The sequence below is a fragment of the Rhinatrema bivittatum genome, chromosome 4, assembly GCF_901001135.1.
Source record: "Rhinatrema bivittatum chromosome 4, aRhiBiv1.1, whole genome shotgun sequence".
Taxonomy (NCBI): domain Eukaryota; kingdom Metazoa; phylum Chordata; class Amphibia; order Gymnophiona; family Rhinatrematidae; genus Rhinatrema; species Rhinatrema bivittatum.
This window is the reverse complement of record NC_042618.1, coordinates 208325024-208345069: the sequence shown is the minus strand read 5'-3', so window position 1 is coordinate 208345069 and position 20046 is coordinate 208325024. Positions and strand designations below refer to the sequence as shown.

The 20046-nt window shown below is 41.7% G+C and overlaps 1 protein-coding gene across 5 annotated transcripts in view; it reads right to left on the bottom strand.

Moving 5' to 3' along the window:
- Positions 1-20046, bottom strand: part of RBM6 (RNA binding motif protein 6) — a 483691-nt gene that overhangs the window by 16781 nt on the left and 446864 nt on the right. For 4 of the 5 annotated variants that reach the window (XM_029599633.1, XM_029599634.1, XM_029599636.1 and 1 more), the window contains exon 22: positions 10685-10780. The exons of the other annotated variant lie outside the window; for it this stretch is intronic. In XM_029599633.1, coding sequence (XP_029455493.1) covers positions 10685-10780 — 96 coding nt within the window. The remainder of the gene's footprint in view (positions 1-10684; positions 10781-20046) is intronic. 5 annotated transcript variants of the gene reach the window in all.

Here is a 20046-nt window from a genome sequence, read left to right as displayed (position 1 = left end):
GAATTGAGGGCCAAGCCTTTATACAAGCCATCCTGCAGAAATTCCAAAATGAGAAGGATCTTGACCGAAGGAACAGTACCTCAATCCTCACACCAGGCCTCAAACACTCACCAAACCTGCACAGAGGCCAAGGAAGTGGAGAACTTTCTAGCTCATAGCAAGGTGGAAATCACTGCTGCAGAGAATCCATGTTTCAGCAAGCGAGTCCTTTCAAGGGCCATACCATAAGACAAAATCAAGTCAAATTTTCGTGAATAACATGTCCCTGCCACAGCAGGTCCCTAGGTGCTGGAAGACAAAGAGGTGAGTCCACCAGAAGCCTCTGCAGATCCTCATACCACTATCTCCTGGGCCAATCTGGAGTGACCAAGAGCACCATCCCTCTGTGACACTCGATGCTTTGAATCAATCTGCCCAACATTGTCTTTTCCTACTATGTGCGAGACTGAGATCATCTGGAGATGCACTTCTGCCCATTCCATCAGGGGATCTATTTCTTGTGACACTTGTTGGCTCTTGGTACCTCCCTGCAGATGTCGCATTGTTCGACATTATCTGGACCGATCAATCCTGCAGCCTGTCGCCGAACTGCAAGCATGCCAACCGAATCGCCCTGGCTTCCAGCCGATTGATGTTCCAGAGAGACTCTTCTACATTCCAGCGCCCTTGCGCTGTCAGTTCCTGACAGTGAGCTCCCCAATCAAAGAGTCTTGCATCTGTTGTCAGTACTAGCCAGTCCGAAGGTGATAGGGAAATTCCCTTCCTTAGATGGTCTGCCTGCAGCCACCACTGCAGTTATGAGGAGACCTCCATCGGCATGTGGAGCCAAATCGAATAGCCCTGAGACTGAGGGTTCCACTGAGACAGCAGGGAGTGCTGAAGAGGACACATATGCGCCCTTGCCTACAGTACCACTTCCAGAGTCACCACCATTAATCCAAGTACTTGCAGGCAGGACCATACAGTTGGGCACAGAGTGTTCACGAACAGATGGAGCTGTGCTAGCAACTTCTGAATTTGAACTTCCGGCAGGAAAACCTTGCCTTGCTTTGTGTCAAACTGGACCCTGAGGTATTCCAACGACTGAGAAGGCTGAAGACTGCTCTTGGCCAGGTTCATCACCCAGCTGAGCTCCTGCAACAGGACAATCACCTTGCGACACACCAGGTGGCTCTCTTCCAGCGACTTGGTTTGAATCAGCCAGTCGTCCAAATGTGGATGTACTAGGATCCCATCCTCTCTCAACTCTGCCGCAACTACTACCATTACCCTTGTAAAGGGTCCTGGGAGCGATGACTAGTCCAAAAGGCAGTGCTAGAAACTGAAAGTGGCATCCCAGAACTGCAAACTGCAGAAAGCATGATGTTCTAATCAGATGGGAATGTGAAGTTATGCCTTGGACAGATCCAGAGAGGTCAGAAATTCCCCCGACTGCCATTATCACTGAGTGCAAGGTTTCCATGTGAAATTGTTTCACTCGCAGATGATGGATGACACCTTTGAGATCCAGGATAGGACGAAAAGAGCCACAAAATAAATGGAATATCACCCCATATTTTCTTAAGATGTAGGCACTGGAACCACAGTCCTTAGACTTAGAACCTTTGCCAATGCACCCTCCACTGCCTGCTTCATCTACGGGGAGTGGCAGAGAGACTCTATAAACACGTCCCAAGGAACACTGCGAAACTCCATCACATATCCTTCTCGTATCACCTCTAGGACCCATTGATCCGATGTGATTTTGATCCACCTCTGATAAAAGAGAGAGAGGCGTCCCCCTATCTCCTGTTCACGGGGGTGGGACAGCAAACCTTCATTGGGAAGCTTGGCAGGTCCCACTACCCACACCTGTGCTCCTTCTGGGTTGTCTGGGACGAAAGGATCAAGGCCTACTAAGGGATGAGTCCTCTGAAATGTCACTCCTCTATAGGGTCGAAAACGCTTGGATCCTCTAGCATGACCTCTCATGTTAAAGGAGAGTGGCATCTGCTTCTTATCCTCTGGCAAATGAGGAACCAGTGATTCGCCCCATTTATTGGCCAGTTTCTCCAACTCACTCCCAAATAAGAGCGAGCCTTTAAAGGGCAATTTGGTGAGGTTAACCTTGGAGTTCACATCGGCTGACCAATTTCTCAGCCATAACTGACACCTGACCGCTACTGTCGAAGCCATCCCTCTGGCTGAAGGGTGTACCAAATCACAGCCTGCATCCACCAAGAAAGCAGTGGCTGGTTCCATAACTGACCTGGAGTTCACCCTAGAGTCATCAACCTCCAGGGAGAGAAGCAAACAAGAACAAGCCACCAAGGATCTGCAAGGTCATTGCCACTTTCCAAAGGATACTCTCAGTCTTTCTATCATGACCATCCTTCAAGGCCGCTCCTCCTTCCACGAAAATAGTGGTCCACATGGAGACTGCACACAGAAAATGTAATTGCTCTCTTACTACTGGATCCAGAGAGTACAGGCCTTCCAAAATTCAACCCCCTTTGAAATTAGCCTCTGGGGCTCCCCACTCGAGATCAATCAATTCTTGAATGGTCATCATGAGGAAAAAACAAGAGGCTTTAAGTATGGAAACCAAAATGTGATTTCTCTTTGGCTCAGATATGGAATCTGCCCCAGGAACCCCGAGCATTTTCAAGATCTGGGAAATCAGAGCCAGCAGTTCATCTCTATGAAAGAACCGTAGCATAGTTCTATACAGTTCTAACTCTGGAAGAATTTCATCTTCCATGCCATCCGTATCTCTATCGGGCAGTCCTGCTGCCTTCTCTAGGCGTACTTCAGCGCTTTACAATAGGTCCAGGCAAAGTTCCTACCTGCGACTCTGCTCTAGGAGCATTGGACAGGGCTGAGGACTGCAGCTGAAGAAAGGATTGCAATCCCTGGAAAAATTCTACCCAGGAAAATGCAGAAATATACCAGGAAGTCCTTTGAGGCGTACTTTCGGAGGCATGCAGCTAGCTGTGTTTTTTTTTTTTTTTAAGACATCCAAAAATTCTAGGTATCCAACCTAGGCATCCAAAAATTAGGCATCTCAACCTAGGCGTCCCAACATCTAGGCGTCCCTAGGATAAGTGTCGCAAAACTTAAGCACACAGAAACGGACAACTTGTGCGCACAGGTAAGTGTGTGGCTAACAAAGACACTGCTTAACTTGGACACACAGACTACAAGGGTGACTAAGCGCCCAAAAACTGGACGCACAACTTGGGATGCTCAGCTAGACGCACATACCGAACTGACAAGCCTGTACAGGGCAACCTATAGAAAAGTGTATGAAGCACTTGAGGCCTACCACACAGCACGCAATGAAAAAGCCTCAGAGTTGGACCTAGTCTACAGAGGCTACTCAATCCGCCAGGCTGTCCATGTCCCTCAAACCTCCGTGGAACGGGACAAACGTCAGGGGAAGGAAGAAGTCCTACACTAAAAAACCCTCTTCCGTCTCTGTAAATTTTTTTTTTTTTAAATTAAAGACTTACCTGAGCTCAGCCTTACCTGGCTGAGTATAGCGACGGTTTCTGGCTGCAGGGGGAGAGGGCATATGCCGTCACTGCCGCGCTTGGCTTTCTGCACCTGCTGCCTTTCAGCTGCTTAATCAGCTACGTCCATGCCAGCTGAAAAACCAGCTGCCGGACCAAGGCATTCATCTGAGGGACCAAGGAAATCACCTCAGGAATTCTCAACTAGGGGAAGGGACCATTTGGTATCACTGCAGGAGAGCGGGGTAAATTTATTTTCCTTGCTTCTTTTTCAAAATGAAGCAATCCCTAGTAGGGAGAAGCACATCCACCATCTCCAGGAGATGGAGAGTACTGGCAGGCTGATGTCACTGCAGGGTTATATATACTGTGATGTCAGTTTGCTCAGTCTCCATCTGCTGCTAGAGGTGCATAACCCATTTGTTCTGGATTCATCTGACTGGACCCTAAGAAAACTCATTTTATTGGAAATATTTTGTTTTAGTTAGTTTAACACTACAGAGTCAGGCGGTAGACACAAACTATATCTATATGTGTATGAGGGGACAGGGAACAGGCTCATAGAAGGGGATGAATCTGAGAGCACAAGATATATAGTAAAATGGAAAAAAGTAGTGAAGTCTGGGAATGCACCTTCCTTATGCAGGAACAGGTGCATGTGCAGCCTTTATCTTAAGTCCCATATATATAGGAGTGATGTGCTTCTAGCAATAATGAGCTGCCTGTGAAGAAGCCTAATGGAGAGAACAAGAACAAAGTAAAAATACAAACAAGAGTCTGCTGAAGGTGATAGGCTCTGCTATATTTGGCTGGACAGACCTGAAGCTGTATGGCAGTCATGCTGAATTAATCCTGTGGTTATGAAGTATACTAAGAAGTTGTCAAAATGCTGTAAAACTACAACTTTTAGCAAATACAATACAACCTCGGCTCTGAAAGGGTGCAGAAAGGATCAGATGCTGCTTTTTTTCTTCTCTCACCTTAAAGAATTAAGACAAGATTGCTGATAAGGAAATGCAAAATACTGTATGTCTGTTTTAGGGGCGAAGTGGGGTGAAATACTGTATGTCTGTTTTAGGGGTGAAGTAGGGACATAGACTGAGTTGCATATAAGAGGAAGCACATCAGACTGTGATGTGTCTGCAGCTGGATATGAAGGGAGACTTTTGTATAAATAGGGGAACAGAAGACTGTCTATGATGGAGATGAGGGGAGAAAGTTGTGTATAAGGGGGAGTACAGCAAACTGATACAAAGGGCAGACTTTGTTGTGTGCATAGGAGGGAATAGAAGACTGAGCTGTGGTGTAAAATCAACATAGCACACCATTCTAACACCACCATCCCTACAGTAAAGCATGGTGATGGATTTATGTTGTGGGTATGCTTTGCAGCAATGGGGATAAGAGGCTTATGAAGATCATTGGTAAGATGGATGGTGCAAAGTACAGGCAAATCTTGGAGGAAAACCTGTTCCAGTCTGGACAGGACAATGATTCTAACCACAAAGCAAAAGCAATAATGCAGTGACCTAGAAAGAAAAAAAATGAATGTCCTTGAGTGGCCCAGTCAAAGCCCAGACCTGAATCCAATGGAAAATATGTGGCAAGACTTGAAGACTGCAGTTCACAGACGACCCCCTATCAATTTGAAAGAGTTTGAGTTCTTCTGCGAAGAATGGGAAAAACTGCACCATCCCACTATGCAAAGTTGGTAGACATCCTAAACGATTCATGGTTATTGCTGCATAAGCGGCTTCTACCAATATTGAGTCAAAAGGTGTGAAGATTTATGCAATCAAGACTTTTTTTTTTAATTCTTAATTACTTTTTTAAAATATTTATATAATTGTCCTTTCACAATGAAAGTGTAAAGTAACTTGTGTAGATCATAAGAAGTGCCATGCTAGGTCAGACCAAGGACCATCAACATCTTGTCTCAGACAGTGGCCAGTCCAGGTTACAAATATCTGACAGATTCCAAATAGATGATCTATTTTAGTCTCAGGAATATCCCAAGACTTCTTGGCTAATAACTGTTTATGGACTTTTCCTTCAGGAACATGTCCAAACCTCTTTTGCACCACCATGTTAGTTGCCTTGACCACATCCTCGGGCAACAGATTCCAAGGCTTGATTGTGCACTGAGTGAAAAAAAAATACTTCCTAAGTTTTGTTTTTAATCTGCTGGTTGCTTGTTTCACTGAGTGTCCACTAGTCCTAGTTTTGTTCGAAAGGATAAATAATTGTTTCCTATTTACCTGTTCCACAACCCTTATAATTTTATAAATCTCAATCATATCCCTTCTCAGTCATCTCTTCTCCAAGCTAGAGAGTGTAAGGGAGCATTTCCATTCCCTTTTATCATTTTTATCACCCTTTTTGGTACCCTTTCTATATCTGCTAAGTCTTTTTTGAGAAAGGGTAACCAGAACTGCACACAGGCATTATGATATTCTCAGTTTTCTCCTCTGTTCCCTTACAAATTATTTCTAACATTCCATTTGTCTTTTTGACCGCTGCCACACACTGAGACAAAGATTTCAAGGTACTGCCCACAAGGACTTGAAGGTCCTCTTTCTGTGTGGTGACTCCTAACATCAAATCTAGTACTGTGTACCTATATAGTTGGGATTATTTTTCCTTAGGTGCATTACTTTGCAGTTATCCACATTAAGTTGTACCTGCCATTTAGATGCCCAGTCTCCTAATCTCAAAAGGTCCTTCTCCAGTTCCTCACAATCTGCTGCTGTATTAACAACCCAAAACAATTGTATCATATGAAAATCTGGCCCTCATTCACTGTTCCCTTTTCCAGATAATTTATGAATATGCTAAACAGCACATGTCCCAGTACAAAACAGTGAGGCACTCCACTAGCGACTTTCTCCATTTGGAAAATTGACCATTTAGTGCTATCCTCTGTTTCCTGTCTTTTATCCATTTACCAAACCACAATAGGACACCGCTTCCTATCCCATAACCTCCCAATTTCCTGAGGTCTCTCTCATAATGGACTTTGTCAAATGCCTTCTGAAAATCTAAATACACTATATATCAACCGGTTCATTTTAACCGCATGTCTATTTACACCTTCAAAAAAATCTAGTACATTGGTAAAGCAAGGCTTCCTTTTGCAAAAACCATGCTAAACATTCTCCCATTAAACCATGTCCATCTATGTGGTCAGTAACTTTGTTTTAAATATAGTTGTCAAACTCACCAATCTACAGTTTTCTGAATCACTCCTGGAGCTTTTTTCAAATACTGTCATCACACTGGCCACCTTTCAGTCTGGCTGTTTTAAATTATTCCAGTCTTGCAGTTTTAAATGATAGGTTGCAGATCACCACAAACAGGTCTAGAATTTCATATTTGACTTCCTTCAGAACTCTAGGGTGAATACCATCCAGTTCCAGTGATTTATTTTTTAGTCTGTCACTGATTTATTACATCTTATAGTTTCACACTGATTTTGTTTAGTTGCTCTGAGTATTCACCATCAAAAAATATTTCTGGTTAGGTATAAGCCCAACATCCTCCTCAATAAAGAGAGAGAGAGAGTAATAATTTATTTCATTTTTTCTGCTATTTCCTTATCTTCCATGAGAATCCCCTTTTCTCACCTTAGTCATTGAATGGCCCAACTGACTTCCTCAAAGGCTTTTTGTTTCAAATGTACTTGAAAAACCCTTATTACTTGATTTTACCTCTATGGCAATTTTCTTTTCAAATTTTTGCTCAGCCTGCTTAATTACTCTTTTACATCTAACTTGCCAGTGCTTATGCTCTTCCATATTTTTCTTATTTAGGCGTGCTTTTCATTTTTTGAAAGATGCCCTTTTGGCTTTAATTGCCTTGTTCACCTCACTATTAAGCAACACTGTCAGACATTTGGTTTTCCTTCTAATTTTTTTAATACATGGAATACATTTTGTCTGGGCCTCAAGGATGGTAATTTTAAACAATGTCCATACTGCCTGCAAGTTTTAAACTTGTGAATTGCTCCTTTTAGTTTTCTTCCAACAAATTTCTTCATTGTATCATAATATTCCTTTCTAGAGTTAAATGCTACTGCAGTAGTCTTCCTTAGCATTCACCCTCCAATGCTTATGTCAAATTTACTTGCATTATGATCATTGTTGCCAAGTGGATCCACCACCTTTATCTCTTGCACCAGATCCTATGTTTCACTGAGAACTAGATCTAATGTAGCTCCCCCAACACCTTGGTTCCATGACCAACTGTAGCATGAAGCCATTGATGATATCTAGGAACTTTAACTCCCGTGCATATTCTAATGTGACATTTACCCAATCAATACTTGGGTAACTAAAGCCTCCATTATTATTGTACTGCCCATTTTACTAGCTAATGTCTGCTATCATTTTACAATCTGTTTTCTCATTTTAGCCATGCAGGTGATAATATATCCCCACTTCTATACTCTTCCCTTTTACCCTTGGAATTTCTATCCATAAGGAGTCCAGAGTACAGTTTGCTTCCTGCAAAAACTTTAATTCTGCTTGACTCTATGCCATTCTTAACATACACTGCAACGCCTCCACCAATTTTATCTATCATGTTGATATAATATGTACTTGCAATATCACAATGTACCATTGGTTAGGCTTCTTCCACTGGGGCTCTGACATGATTATTACATCTATATATTTCTTTAGCACTACATATTAATTCTATAGTTATTTTCCTGACTTCTAATATTCGCATACAGACATTTTAAAGTAGGTTAATTTATATTCCTATTTTTATATGTATCTACAATCTACTTATTAGATGATACAGGCAATTTGGAGTCATTTTTATTGGTGCATTCTGTATTTAAATACATCTGCTTTTTCAGTTTTTACAATCACTTCTCTATCAGGATAGTCTAACTTACTTGGTTTGCCAGTATCCTTTGAAGATACCCCCTCTGAAACATGCACTGTTAAGTTACACTCCCCCCCTCCCCATGTTCTAGTTTAAAAACTATACCATCTCCTTCTTAAATGTTAGCACCAGCAGCTGAGTTCCACCCTAGGTAAGGTAGAGTCCAACCTTTCAGAATAGGCAATATTTTGAAGAAGAGGAGCCTATTTCCTAATAAATCTGAAGCCCTCTTCCCTGCATCGTCTCATCCATGCATTGAGACTCTATAGCTCTTTCTGCCTCTGATGCCCTGCATGTTGAATGGGGAGCATTTCTGAGAATGTTACCCTACAGATCTTGGATTTCAATTTCCAATCTAAAAGCCTAAATTTAGCCTTCAGAACCTTCTTCCTGCACCTTTCTATGTCATTAGTACCCACATGTACAACAGATGGTTCATCCTTACTACTCCAACACCCTATCTAGGTGATGTATGAGGTCTGCCAGACAGGCAAGTTACCAAGCAATCCTCCATGCCCACCAGCCATGCCTAATGACTGAATCACCAACTACAACTGCCATCCTAACTCTTCCCTCCTAGGCAATGACCCTTGAGAGACATCCTCGGTGTAAGACGATAATGTATCACCTAGCTACAGGATCACTTTCTGCTACTTTGCTATTCCAAGATGGTCTCCTTCCAGGTGACCTTGCTCCGCTAAAGTAGCACAGAGACTGCTAGACTGGAGTTGGGACCGCTCTACTATGCCCCTGAAGGTCTCCTTTATATACCTCTCTGTCTGTTTTTGCTCCTCCAGGTCTGCCACTTTGGCCTCCAGAGAATGGACATTCTCCAAGAGCTAGGAGCTCTTTGCATACATTTAGGGCCAGGTTTTTAAACCTGTGTGCGCTACCCGGCGCGCACAAATGTACGTCCGATTTTATAACATGCACGTGCAGCTGTGCGCATGTTATAAAATCCGGGGTCGGCGCGCCCAAGGGGGTGCACACTAGTGCACCGCGCGCGCGCCAAGCCCCAATGGCTTTCCCCGTTCCCTCCAAGGCCGCTCCAAAATCGAAGTGGCCTCGGAGGGAACTTTCTTTCGGCCCCCACCTTCCCCTATCTAACCCACCCCCCAGCCCTACCTAAATCCCCCCCCCCCCCCCCACCTTTATTTTGTAAGTTACGCCTGCCTCTGGCAGGCGTAACTTGCATGCACCGGCCAGCAAACCCCCAGCTTTGCTGGTGTGCCGGAGGCCTCGGTTGCGCCCCTGTACCCGGACCACCCTGCCCACGCCCCGCCCCTTTTTCAAGCCCCGGGACATAGGCGCACCGCACCACTGGGCCTTTTGAAAATAGGCCCGGTGCGCGTAAGCTTTTAAAATCTGCCCCATAATCTCTCGCCAACTGGTAGATAATCATACATGTGGCACTCATTGCAAAAGACTGGACAGTCTCCATCTTGCTGCTAGATTGTCTGCATATTTTAGCTTTTGATCTGATATAGAAGTTAGGTATGTGATGTTGCATAGATCAGTAAAACAAACTCCCACTTTAATGCATTTTAATTTGTATTTTTTAGACAACAGAATGTAAAAAATGTATAAGGGTGTGAAGATTTTTACAAGATACTGTAAAATCATGAATGGGGTAGAACACAAATAGGGAATGGTTATTTACCCTTTCACATAGTACTAAGGCTAGAGGTCACTACATGAAACTAGCAGGTAGCAAGCAGATTTAAGACAAATTGGAGAAAATATTTTTTCACTCATTGCACAATTAAGCTGTGGAATTTGTGGTCAAGGCATCTAGCATAGCTTGGTTTTTAAAGGGTTTGGACAAGTTCCTGGAAGAAATGTCCATTCACAATTACTAGCCAGACTGACTTGGAGAAAGCTGATGCTTATCCCTGGGAATGAGCAACAAGGAATTGGAGTTATTTGGGATCTTCTGGGTACTTCATAATGACCTGAATTGGTAACTGTGGTAGACAAGACACCAGGGTCGATGGACCTTTGGTCTGACCCAGCATGGAATGTCTTATGTTCTTAATGTGTCTGTAGGGAGGAGGTAAGGGTAGAAAGATGTGAATATGGGGAAATGCAACAGACCATAATTTATCTCTAAGGAGAGTTCAAAGGAGAATGAACTGTGTATGTTTGGAGGACAGCAGATTCTACTGTGTGGTGCAGCGGCAGGGAGGTCTGCTACAGAAACCATAGTGAGGATGTACAACCCAGCACCAGGCATCACTCTCCTCCAGTGGGAACCAGTGCACTCAGCATTGCAGTGGCAGCAGGTAGCCTTTCTGACAACATACCAGCCTCGAGCTGTCTTTGCTGATGAATCCCTGAGCAGCTCTTGGCTCTCTTTGTAATTTCTGTCAGTGTTCACTGTACTTGTGTTTTCACGGTCCCTGGAAAACACACACAATATTTCACAGTAAGAGGTATGGAATTAAAGGGTCAAACAACAAGTGGTAGGTGAGACCTTTTTATTAAACTAACTTAATACATTTGTAATGAGCTTTTGAAAGTTATCCAGCCTTCATCAGGTCAGTGAAGAAACAGCAAAATTACACTGGGTTTAATTAGTACAGAGTCATCTAGGTCTTAGGCTGTCTGCGTATGTCATTATATTTAGTCATTATATAAAGTAGAGCCTTTCCTGTCTCCTAGACTATATCCTACTAAGATATTTTTCAATCAGCTGTACTTCAATAACTAGCAGAATGTCATATAATCATGTTATAATGCTAGAGTTATTCTCCTGAGGTTGGCTTCAAGCCCCTTCTCTCTGTTATATCTCTCTACTTTGATTATCTGTCTCTTCATTTCCAATTCCTAGTTACTCACCCTTGTTATAATGTAACTTTTTACCTTCTGCTCACAATCTGTCTCCTCTTTTGAGGTTTGACTAGTTACTGTTAATGTACTATCGTTCTATGTAAACCGAGTTGATTTGATCTGTATCAAGAAAATCGGTATATAAAATCCCTAAATAAAATAAATAAATAAATAAATATTTCAATAAGGGAAAAGGTATGGGCGGGGAGGTGGAAGAATGCCAGAGGTGATAAGACAGTAAAACTTTGCAATTGAGAAAGCCAATGTTTTTTTGTGTGTATTTTAAAGTGTTTGATCAATCCTAATTTCAAACTTTTTCTGTTCCTGTGCACTCCAAAAGTTCATTTTAAGTATTCTGACCATGAGATAGTTAAGGGAATGATCTTATTTTGAGAAGTGCTAGCTAAGCACCATGAACCTTCAATTGCAATCACCTCATTATAGTCCTTCTTTTATATCACTTTCCAACTCAGCCCAGCCATTCCATTCACAGTCGTTGGCCAGGGGCCACAAACAAGTAGCTCCCTTCAGATCCCAGCTAATGTGGACAATAAGTCTGGTGGTTAAGTGTAACCACTGAGTGATGGCTAAGACTTCTTCCTGAGGACTATAAATACTACCTTTGTATAGAGATGTAGAGAAGAGGGGAAAAAAGTTTGGGAGGAAATAAACAGGTCAGGAAGAATGGTAATTTTGATGCATATGTCTTTAAAATGTTTGTTCTTAATATCAAAATACTCAGTATATATTTCTTCAGTTTCTTAAAATCAGTAGTGTAGCTTCAGAATACTACAGTAGTTCTGAATATTCTTTGGCAGGGATGTCTGGTTACTTCTACATCCTCCACCATGGACCCAGGTTGTCCTTTTCCTCCTCTCTCATTCATTCCTCCTCTCTTTTATTAACTTCCATGTCACCTACTCCCTTTATTGGCACCTCTTTTCATTCCTCTATAGTTTTTCTCACATCATTCATCTCTCTCACCTACCCCTTTCTAATCCTTCTCTCATCCCCTTCGCCTCCTCCATTCCTCTATCTCTATATCATCCTTCACCCCATGCCTTTCCCATCCTTCACCCTTGCTTCCACCAACTCTGCATTTCTTTCTTCCTCAGCATCTGCCCCTTTTCTCCCCACCCCCTTATGCAGCATCTGCCCCCTGCTTCTTACCCTTCTCTACTTATAAACAAAAACCAAATGTGAAAGAATCAGAAAAAAAATACCACAAACCAGATCTCACTTTGCACACAATGGGATAGGAGAAAAGAACTCACTTTTCAAAGATTTAAATGACCTTCATACTATACGGGGTCAGACATGAAAAATTTCAAGTTTCTGTAATCCCATAATGTGCATTGGTATAATCATCCTTCATAGTGAGTCTTTCAATGTTCAAATTGTGAGCAACCAAAAAAATGTTTTTAAATGTTTTTCTATGCATATAAAATGAGATGAAACAAAAACTGAACTTATCTTAAGCTCGTTACTCAATCCAAAGGCTTTTAAAAATTGTCCATGCAATGGGGAACTTGAATGATCCCTTCTTTGATACCTCTCAGCACTGCAATGTATCTGAACCAAAGTTCTTCCTCAGGAGTGTGTTTTGATGTTGCGTCTCCATGCCCAAATGCCCCGCATAGGAATGATCAATAACTACATAATAACAATTCTGAGTTAAATGACTTACCTTGAAACATCTCAATTGATCTTTAAACTACTGAATAAAACAGTATTTTAAAGATCAATTGAGATGTTTCAAGGTAAGTCATTTAACTCAGAATTTTTATTATGTAGTTATTGATCGCTCCCACATGGGGCATTTGGGCATGGAGACCCAACACTAAAAACCCTCCTGAGGAATAACGTTGCAGTGTTGAGAGGTATCAAAGAAGGGATAATTTGAGTTCCCCATTGCATGGACACTCTTTAAAAGCCTTTGGATTGATTAACGAGCTTAAGACAAGTTCAATTTTTGTTACATCTCATTATATATGCATAGAAAAACATTTTTAAAAAATTGTTTTGCTTGGCTCACAGTTTAAGAAAGACTCACTATGACTGACGATTATACCAAATGTGCATTATGGGATTACAGAAACTTGAAATTTTTCATGTCTGACCCCGTGCAGTATGAAGGTTATTTAAATCTTTGAAAAAGTGAGTTATTTCACCTATCCCATTGTGTGTAAAGTGAGATCTTACCTTTCTCTAGCAACTATATTCTCTGCAGGCTTCCCTTTCTCAGCATCTGCCCCATCACTCTTTCAGGTAACCTGAGCTGCAGCTGTCAACCACTGTGTATAGACTGTGCCAGCATGGCAAGCATTTTCAAAACTCTCAAGCCAGCACTTCCTGGCTGTTGCTCTCATGAACTGCGAGAAGAGTGTGGTGTTCCAGTATGTTTCAGAAATCAGGATCAAGGTTTGGGACCAATGTTTCCTGTAAGCTGTATGCATATGCATGCTCACAAGGTCATGAAATAAGCACACACAGGAAACCAATCATGCACAAGAAAAGGAAAATAGAATGGTGTTTCAAAGAATACTGTAGACAAATCTGTACATTACGCTGCACACAAGAACGTTTTTGAACATATAGCATAAAAAATGAGTTCCATCTCAAGCAATGCTCCCTCTAAAAACATATATTAACACATTCTGTGCAGCCTACAGTCAGGTTATAGTTGTCATACTTTCTCAGTCTGCCAGTGTGTGCAACCTGAATCTTTGATCCCTGTCATCTTTGTGGTGCTGTCCCCAAAACCTGGGGTGGAATATGAGCAGAATTGAACTTGTAGGAGGCATAAATAAATCCTGCTCAAGACTATTTATTTATAGATGCCGCAGCTTCCAAAATGAAGTGTTTAGTACAGATCACATATTTACATCCACAATTCAACACAAATGGCATTTGAACATATTAAAATTAACATATAAAATGCCATATAAAATATAGACTACTCAAGTTAGTCATAGACCTATTTAAAAGAAAGGCTCTTTTTTTTTTTTTCTAAAAACTAGATAATCTGAGACTTCCTTAACTCAGCCAGTAAAATGTTCTACTATATGCATATAAAAGAAAAAGTTCTACATCTAATTTCCTGCAATGAAAATTCTCACAAAGGAAACGTGTTGGCATATATTGATGTTTTGTTTTTTTTTTTTAACACAGGGTGGATGGTCACTATAAAGGGCCTTGTGAATGAAAGTCAAGATTTTAAATTTGGTCCCTTGCTGTATTGGAAGCCAGAGTAACTTTCCCTCAATATAAGGGTGATATTTGGCTCCTTTTATAACTATAGCTGTGGCATTCTGAATCAGCTGCAATATCCGAAGTAAGGTTTGCAGTAATCCAATATATTAGGCATTAAAATAATCCTCATGAATTAAACCAGTGTGTGTCAAAAGTCAGTGCGTAGAAAGATGTAACTTTAAAAGTTTTATAGTTTTGAGTTTGAAAAATGCTAGCCAAGCAACCCTTCTTTTATAAGTGATTTGAGGGACAACAGCTTATCTAATAAAATGCCCAAGTTTTGTGTCTTCAGAGCAACAGGCAACTTTATATTATTGATAATTTGATAAAAATGGTTCCCAGTAGATATTGTATTGGCAATTCGCAGTAGTACCATTTTATCTATATTTAGTACCATTTTATTCTCTGCCATCCAATTGTTATACTGCTTAAAACAAGCAGCCAATACATCGACAGGCAAACTACCATCCTGTTACAGCAAACTGGATACTTCTAGTGTTGCACAGACCTTACCGAGAGGCTGGAGATAGATGCTACATAAAGTAGATCCCTGCAGTACTCTGGAATTTAAAACTTTTCAGGTAGAACCTTTGTCTCCAGTACAAACTTGCTCAAAAATGAAGTGAACCATGCTAAACCTATGGCATTAATACAAACTGATTGAAGATGTCAGGAAGTATTTCTTCACGGAGATGTCAGGAAGTATTTCTTCACGGAGAGGGTGGTGGATGCCTGGAATGCCCTTCCGGAGGAAGTGGTGAAGACCAAAACTGTGAAGGATTTCAAAGGGGCGTGGGATAAACACTATGGATCCATAAAGTCTAGAGGATGTGAATGAAGAGAAGAGGCATGGGGGTGACTTGCTTGCGGGAATGACGGCTACTACCTGGAGATTAATATCCTTATTCAATAAACATACACACAGTTAATGCGACTCCAACATTGCTCTATGCTTCAACAGCAAGAGGAAATGTGGAAAAAAGGATTTGCATCCACAAAAAAGCAGGGGAGTAGCTTGCTTGTTACGACGGTTACTACCCCAAACCAAATAAGCCTGATACTTCACTTGGAATACATATCCAGCATAGCTCTCTGCTTCAACGGCAGGGGGAAATGACGTAAAGATGATTTATATTTAGAGAACAACCAACAAGGAAGGAATTACATAGTCTGGGTAAACAAATAAGCATGGGTGTAGCTTGCTTGTTACAGCGGTTACTACCTCAAATCAATTAAGCCTGATACTTCACTTGGAATACATATCCAGCGCAGCTCACTGCTTCAATGGCAGGGGGAATGAAGTAAAGAGGATTTATAGTCAGACAACCAATGAGGACTGAATTGCACAGGCAGGGTAAACAAGCGTGGGAGTAGTAAGCAGTTACTACCCCAAACCAATTAGCTAGATACTTCACTTAGATGTAGCTCCAGCACTGCTGTCTGCATCTTTGGTGGGGGTGGAAGGGAATTGGAACCAAAAAGTTACAAATAAGGGCCCTGACCTCAGCGGTCAGAGTAACAGATAAGTATGAAACAAAATAGGTGTGAAAGCTTGCTGGGCAGACTAGATGGGCCGTTTGGTCTTCTTCTGCCGTCACTTCTATGTTCTATTAGTGTCTGGTGATGTACTTGAATCAGAATGACCGAATTTTCTTTATCCATCTAACAGGATAAACTTATCTAAAAGCAACAACATTAACAGTTCTCTAAAACCAAACTGATAAGAATGTAAAATACTATGCTCTTCAAGATAAGTCTCTAATTTGCGTAGAACACACTTCTCTAGAACCTTGGTAAGAGATGGTAGATTAGATACAGGCTGATATTTAAAAACTATATATGCCAAAAAGAGCAGAATGTTTTTGTACTGGACTAATCGTTGCCTGTTTCAGTATCTCAGGAACACATCCTTCCTCTAATAAAATTATTAATAAGTTAAGTTATAATGCTATAAGAAATATCCTGGAGCCCCTGAATAATTCAGAATGGACATGGGTCTAATTTACACTTGGTAGAGCTACTGGTATGTTGTGGGATCAAAACTTGGTTCTCTGAAAGAAATAAAGTAGAAACTGAGACCAAGTTGAGGAAGTATCTGCCACACTGGCTCTAACCTCTATCTCATTATTATCAGGGATAGAAGCCAGCAGTTTAAATACCTTACTTTTAAACTAATCAATGAAACTGAAAGGTGACAAGGATCAATGTGTGGAGAGAGACGAAGAAATAGCAGAATACTTCAGTTTGGTGTTTACTAAAGAAGACCATGGAGAAGGACCAACACTAGTTAACAAGACTGTGCATGGGGGTGGAGTAGACAAAACTCTGTTTACAGAAGATAATGTATGGGAAGAGCTAGGAAAACTGAAAGTGGACAAAGTCATGGGACCTGATGATGTTCATCCCAAGATACGGAAGGAGTTCTGAGATATCCTGGCAGGTCTGCTGCATGACCTGTTCAATAGATCCCTGGAAACCGGAGTGGCGCTGAGTGATTGGAGAAGAGTGGTGGTGGTCCTGCTTCACAAGAGTGGAAGCAGAGAGGAGGCTGAAAACTACAGGCTGGTTAGCCTCACCACTGTGGTGGGAAAATTAATTGAGGCTCTGCTGAAGGAAAGGATTGTGAACTATCTACAGTCAGGAGGATTGCTGGACCCAAGGTAGCGTGGATTCACCAGGAGAAGGTCCTGTCAGACAAATCTGATTGTTGGACCCTCTTGTTCAATATCTGAGAATGACATTGCGGAAGGGTTAGAAGGTAAAGTTTGTCTGTTTGCGGATGATACTAAGATCTGCAACAAAGTGGATATGCCGGAAGGAGTAGAGAGAATGAGAAGCGATTTAAGGAAGCTTGAACAATGGCTGAAGATATGGCAGCTGGGATTCAATGCCAGTGCAGAGTCATGCATCTGGGGTGTGGTAATCCAAAACAGCTGCATGTGATGGAAGGTGAAGGGCTGTTGTGCACGAAGCAAGAGAGGGACTTTGGGGTGATTGTGTCTAGTGATCTAAAGAGGGCAATGCAATGTGGTGATAATTCCCTTGTACAGGTCCTTGGTGAGGCCTCACCTGGAGTATTGTGTTCAGTTCTTGAGGCCGTATCGCAAAAGGGACAGAGACAGAATGGAGGCAGTCTAGAGAAGAGTGACGAAAATGGTGGAGGGTCTCCATCAAATCTTATGAGGAGAGGATGAAGGACCTAAACATGTTACCCTGGAAGTGAGGAGGTGCAGGGGAGATATGATACAGACCTGCAGATACATGAAAGGTTTTAATGATGCACAATCAACAAACCTTCAATGGAAAGAAATCAGTAGAACTAGGGGGTCACAAAATGAAACTCTAGAGACGATGACTCAGAACGAACATCAGGAAATATTTCTTTGTGGAGAGGGTAGTGGATGCCTGGAATGCCCTTCCGGAGGAGGAGGTGAAAGCAAAAATGGCGAAAGATTTCAAAGGGGCATGGGATAAAGGCTATAGGATGAAATGAAGAAAAGAATACATGGGGGTAACTTGCTGGTGTGGCGGTTACTACCCTTAACCAATAAGCATCAGTGCGCTCTGCTTCAATGGCAGGGGAATAAGAGGAAAAGGGGAATTAGATTCAGACAGCAAACAACAAGGACATTGAATTTTGCGGTCAGGGAAAACAAATAAGCATGGGGGTAGCTTACTGTTGTGGCTGTTACTACCTTTAACCAATAAGCCTGAACCTCCTGATGCAACTCCAATGGCAGGAGGTAACGAGGAATTGGACTGAAACAACCACCAACAAGGGCCCTGACACTGTTGGTCTGGGAAACTGATTAAGTATGAGTGTGACTTGGACGGCGCAGCAGACTACCATAAGCTTGCTGGGCAGACTGAATGAACTGTTGGTCCTTTTCTGCTGTCATTTCTATGTTTCTATAATTGGAGTTGAATTAACTTTATCACTGTGTAGGATAATTCTTAATGAGATTCATAAAGTACCATTTTCTAACTTGATAAATATGCTTTTTATAGTCTTAATCCCCTGGGATATAAATCACAACTATCAATATTAGGCTGACTGCTATCTCCTTTCTAACTTGTGAAGGTTCTGCCTATCCTGAATCAACTCAGAGATGAACCAGAATAGAGTATTCTTAGCACTCCCGAACGGGCCCTTTGGCAGGCTCTCTCTTAATGAAGGTGGTGGGAAAAATTTGTTTATGTCACCCACTAGGGATGGGGTTTGTTCCAATGTACTCGGCAATGGCTCAGGAGGCAGCAATCCAACAAGCAGACAGCAGACATAAATTAGTTTAGAGGATAATACTCAAAATCAAGCACTTCCAGGCTGATAAAATGCAATGTGCAGAAAGGCTGACTACTAGGAAATTTCTCTCACAGGAAGTGCTTGCCTGTGAATTTTGAAAATGCTTGCAGTCTGGCACAAACTGTACACAATAGTCAGTAGTCGCAAGAAGGGCTTCCGCCACTCCTCCTTGCTAAGTCCTGAATCAGTGATGGCATTGTTGTTTGCATGGTCAGGACTGCAGCATGCGCACACCTTAGAGTGATCATTGGCCAGGAGACCAGCACAGGAAACGGTTGAGTACTAGGGGCTGAGCTCCTGCTGAACCAATCCAGAAGGAAGAGTCAGGCTACAAACACACACAAAACACTGAACCAATCAGGGAACAGAACATAAGTGAAAAATTGTACAAATAAATCAGACGTCTATGGGGCCCATATTCAGAAGAATTCAGCCCATTCTATATCTTAGTCTTAACCTGTCAAGTTGCTATTTTGGTTCTGCTTAAATATTTTATTTAAAGGATTTATTACCCGCCCCTCCAAAGTTCAGGGCAGGGTACAATAAAAACTTTCATAAAAAGCAACAAACAATACAATGACAAAATTATACAGATCGGAGCAAATGGTATATACAAATTAGCTGCGAGGCAAAAAAAAAATATCAACTGGAGAGGAGAAAAGAATGTAGTGTCATTGAAATGCTTCTGTAAAAAGATGGGTTTTTAATAAGTTCTTAAATTGCTTAAATATCTTTGAATAAACCCCTGCATATACTTTGAACTGGAATTGATTCATTTATTGCAGGATCATCAACATGATGTATTCAAGCAGTTTTTGTGTAGGGCAAGAGAAGGAATCCAGGTTACTGCTCTCACACCTGCCATTTAAAGTCATAAGACTTTTAAGTAATTTGTTTTTGTGGTCAAGGCTTTTTCTTCATGGGGTAGCCCCAAACAGTTACGGCAATGACCTTCTTGTCACTTTTCTGGAATTTACTTACAAGGGTATAGCAAGGAGAATTTTGATGACCACCTGATTTCTGAAAGTCTTTACAGAGTTTAGGATTGCCTTTAATGCCAGAAGGTTGATGTGTAACATCTTACACTAAAGGGACAGGGGCCTTAGGTATGAATTCTTTCTAGGAGAGCTCCCCAGGCCAGGTTTGATGATCTGTTTGTAAGGACAATTTGTTGAGAAAGAATTTGCAAAGGTTATCCCAAGGTCAGTTTGAAGTCTTTGAGCTCTTCCAACAACCAGATGGTTATCTATATGTATTTATCTGTCCCTGCTTGAAATGTGC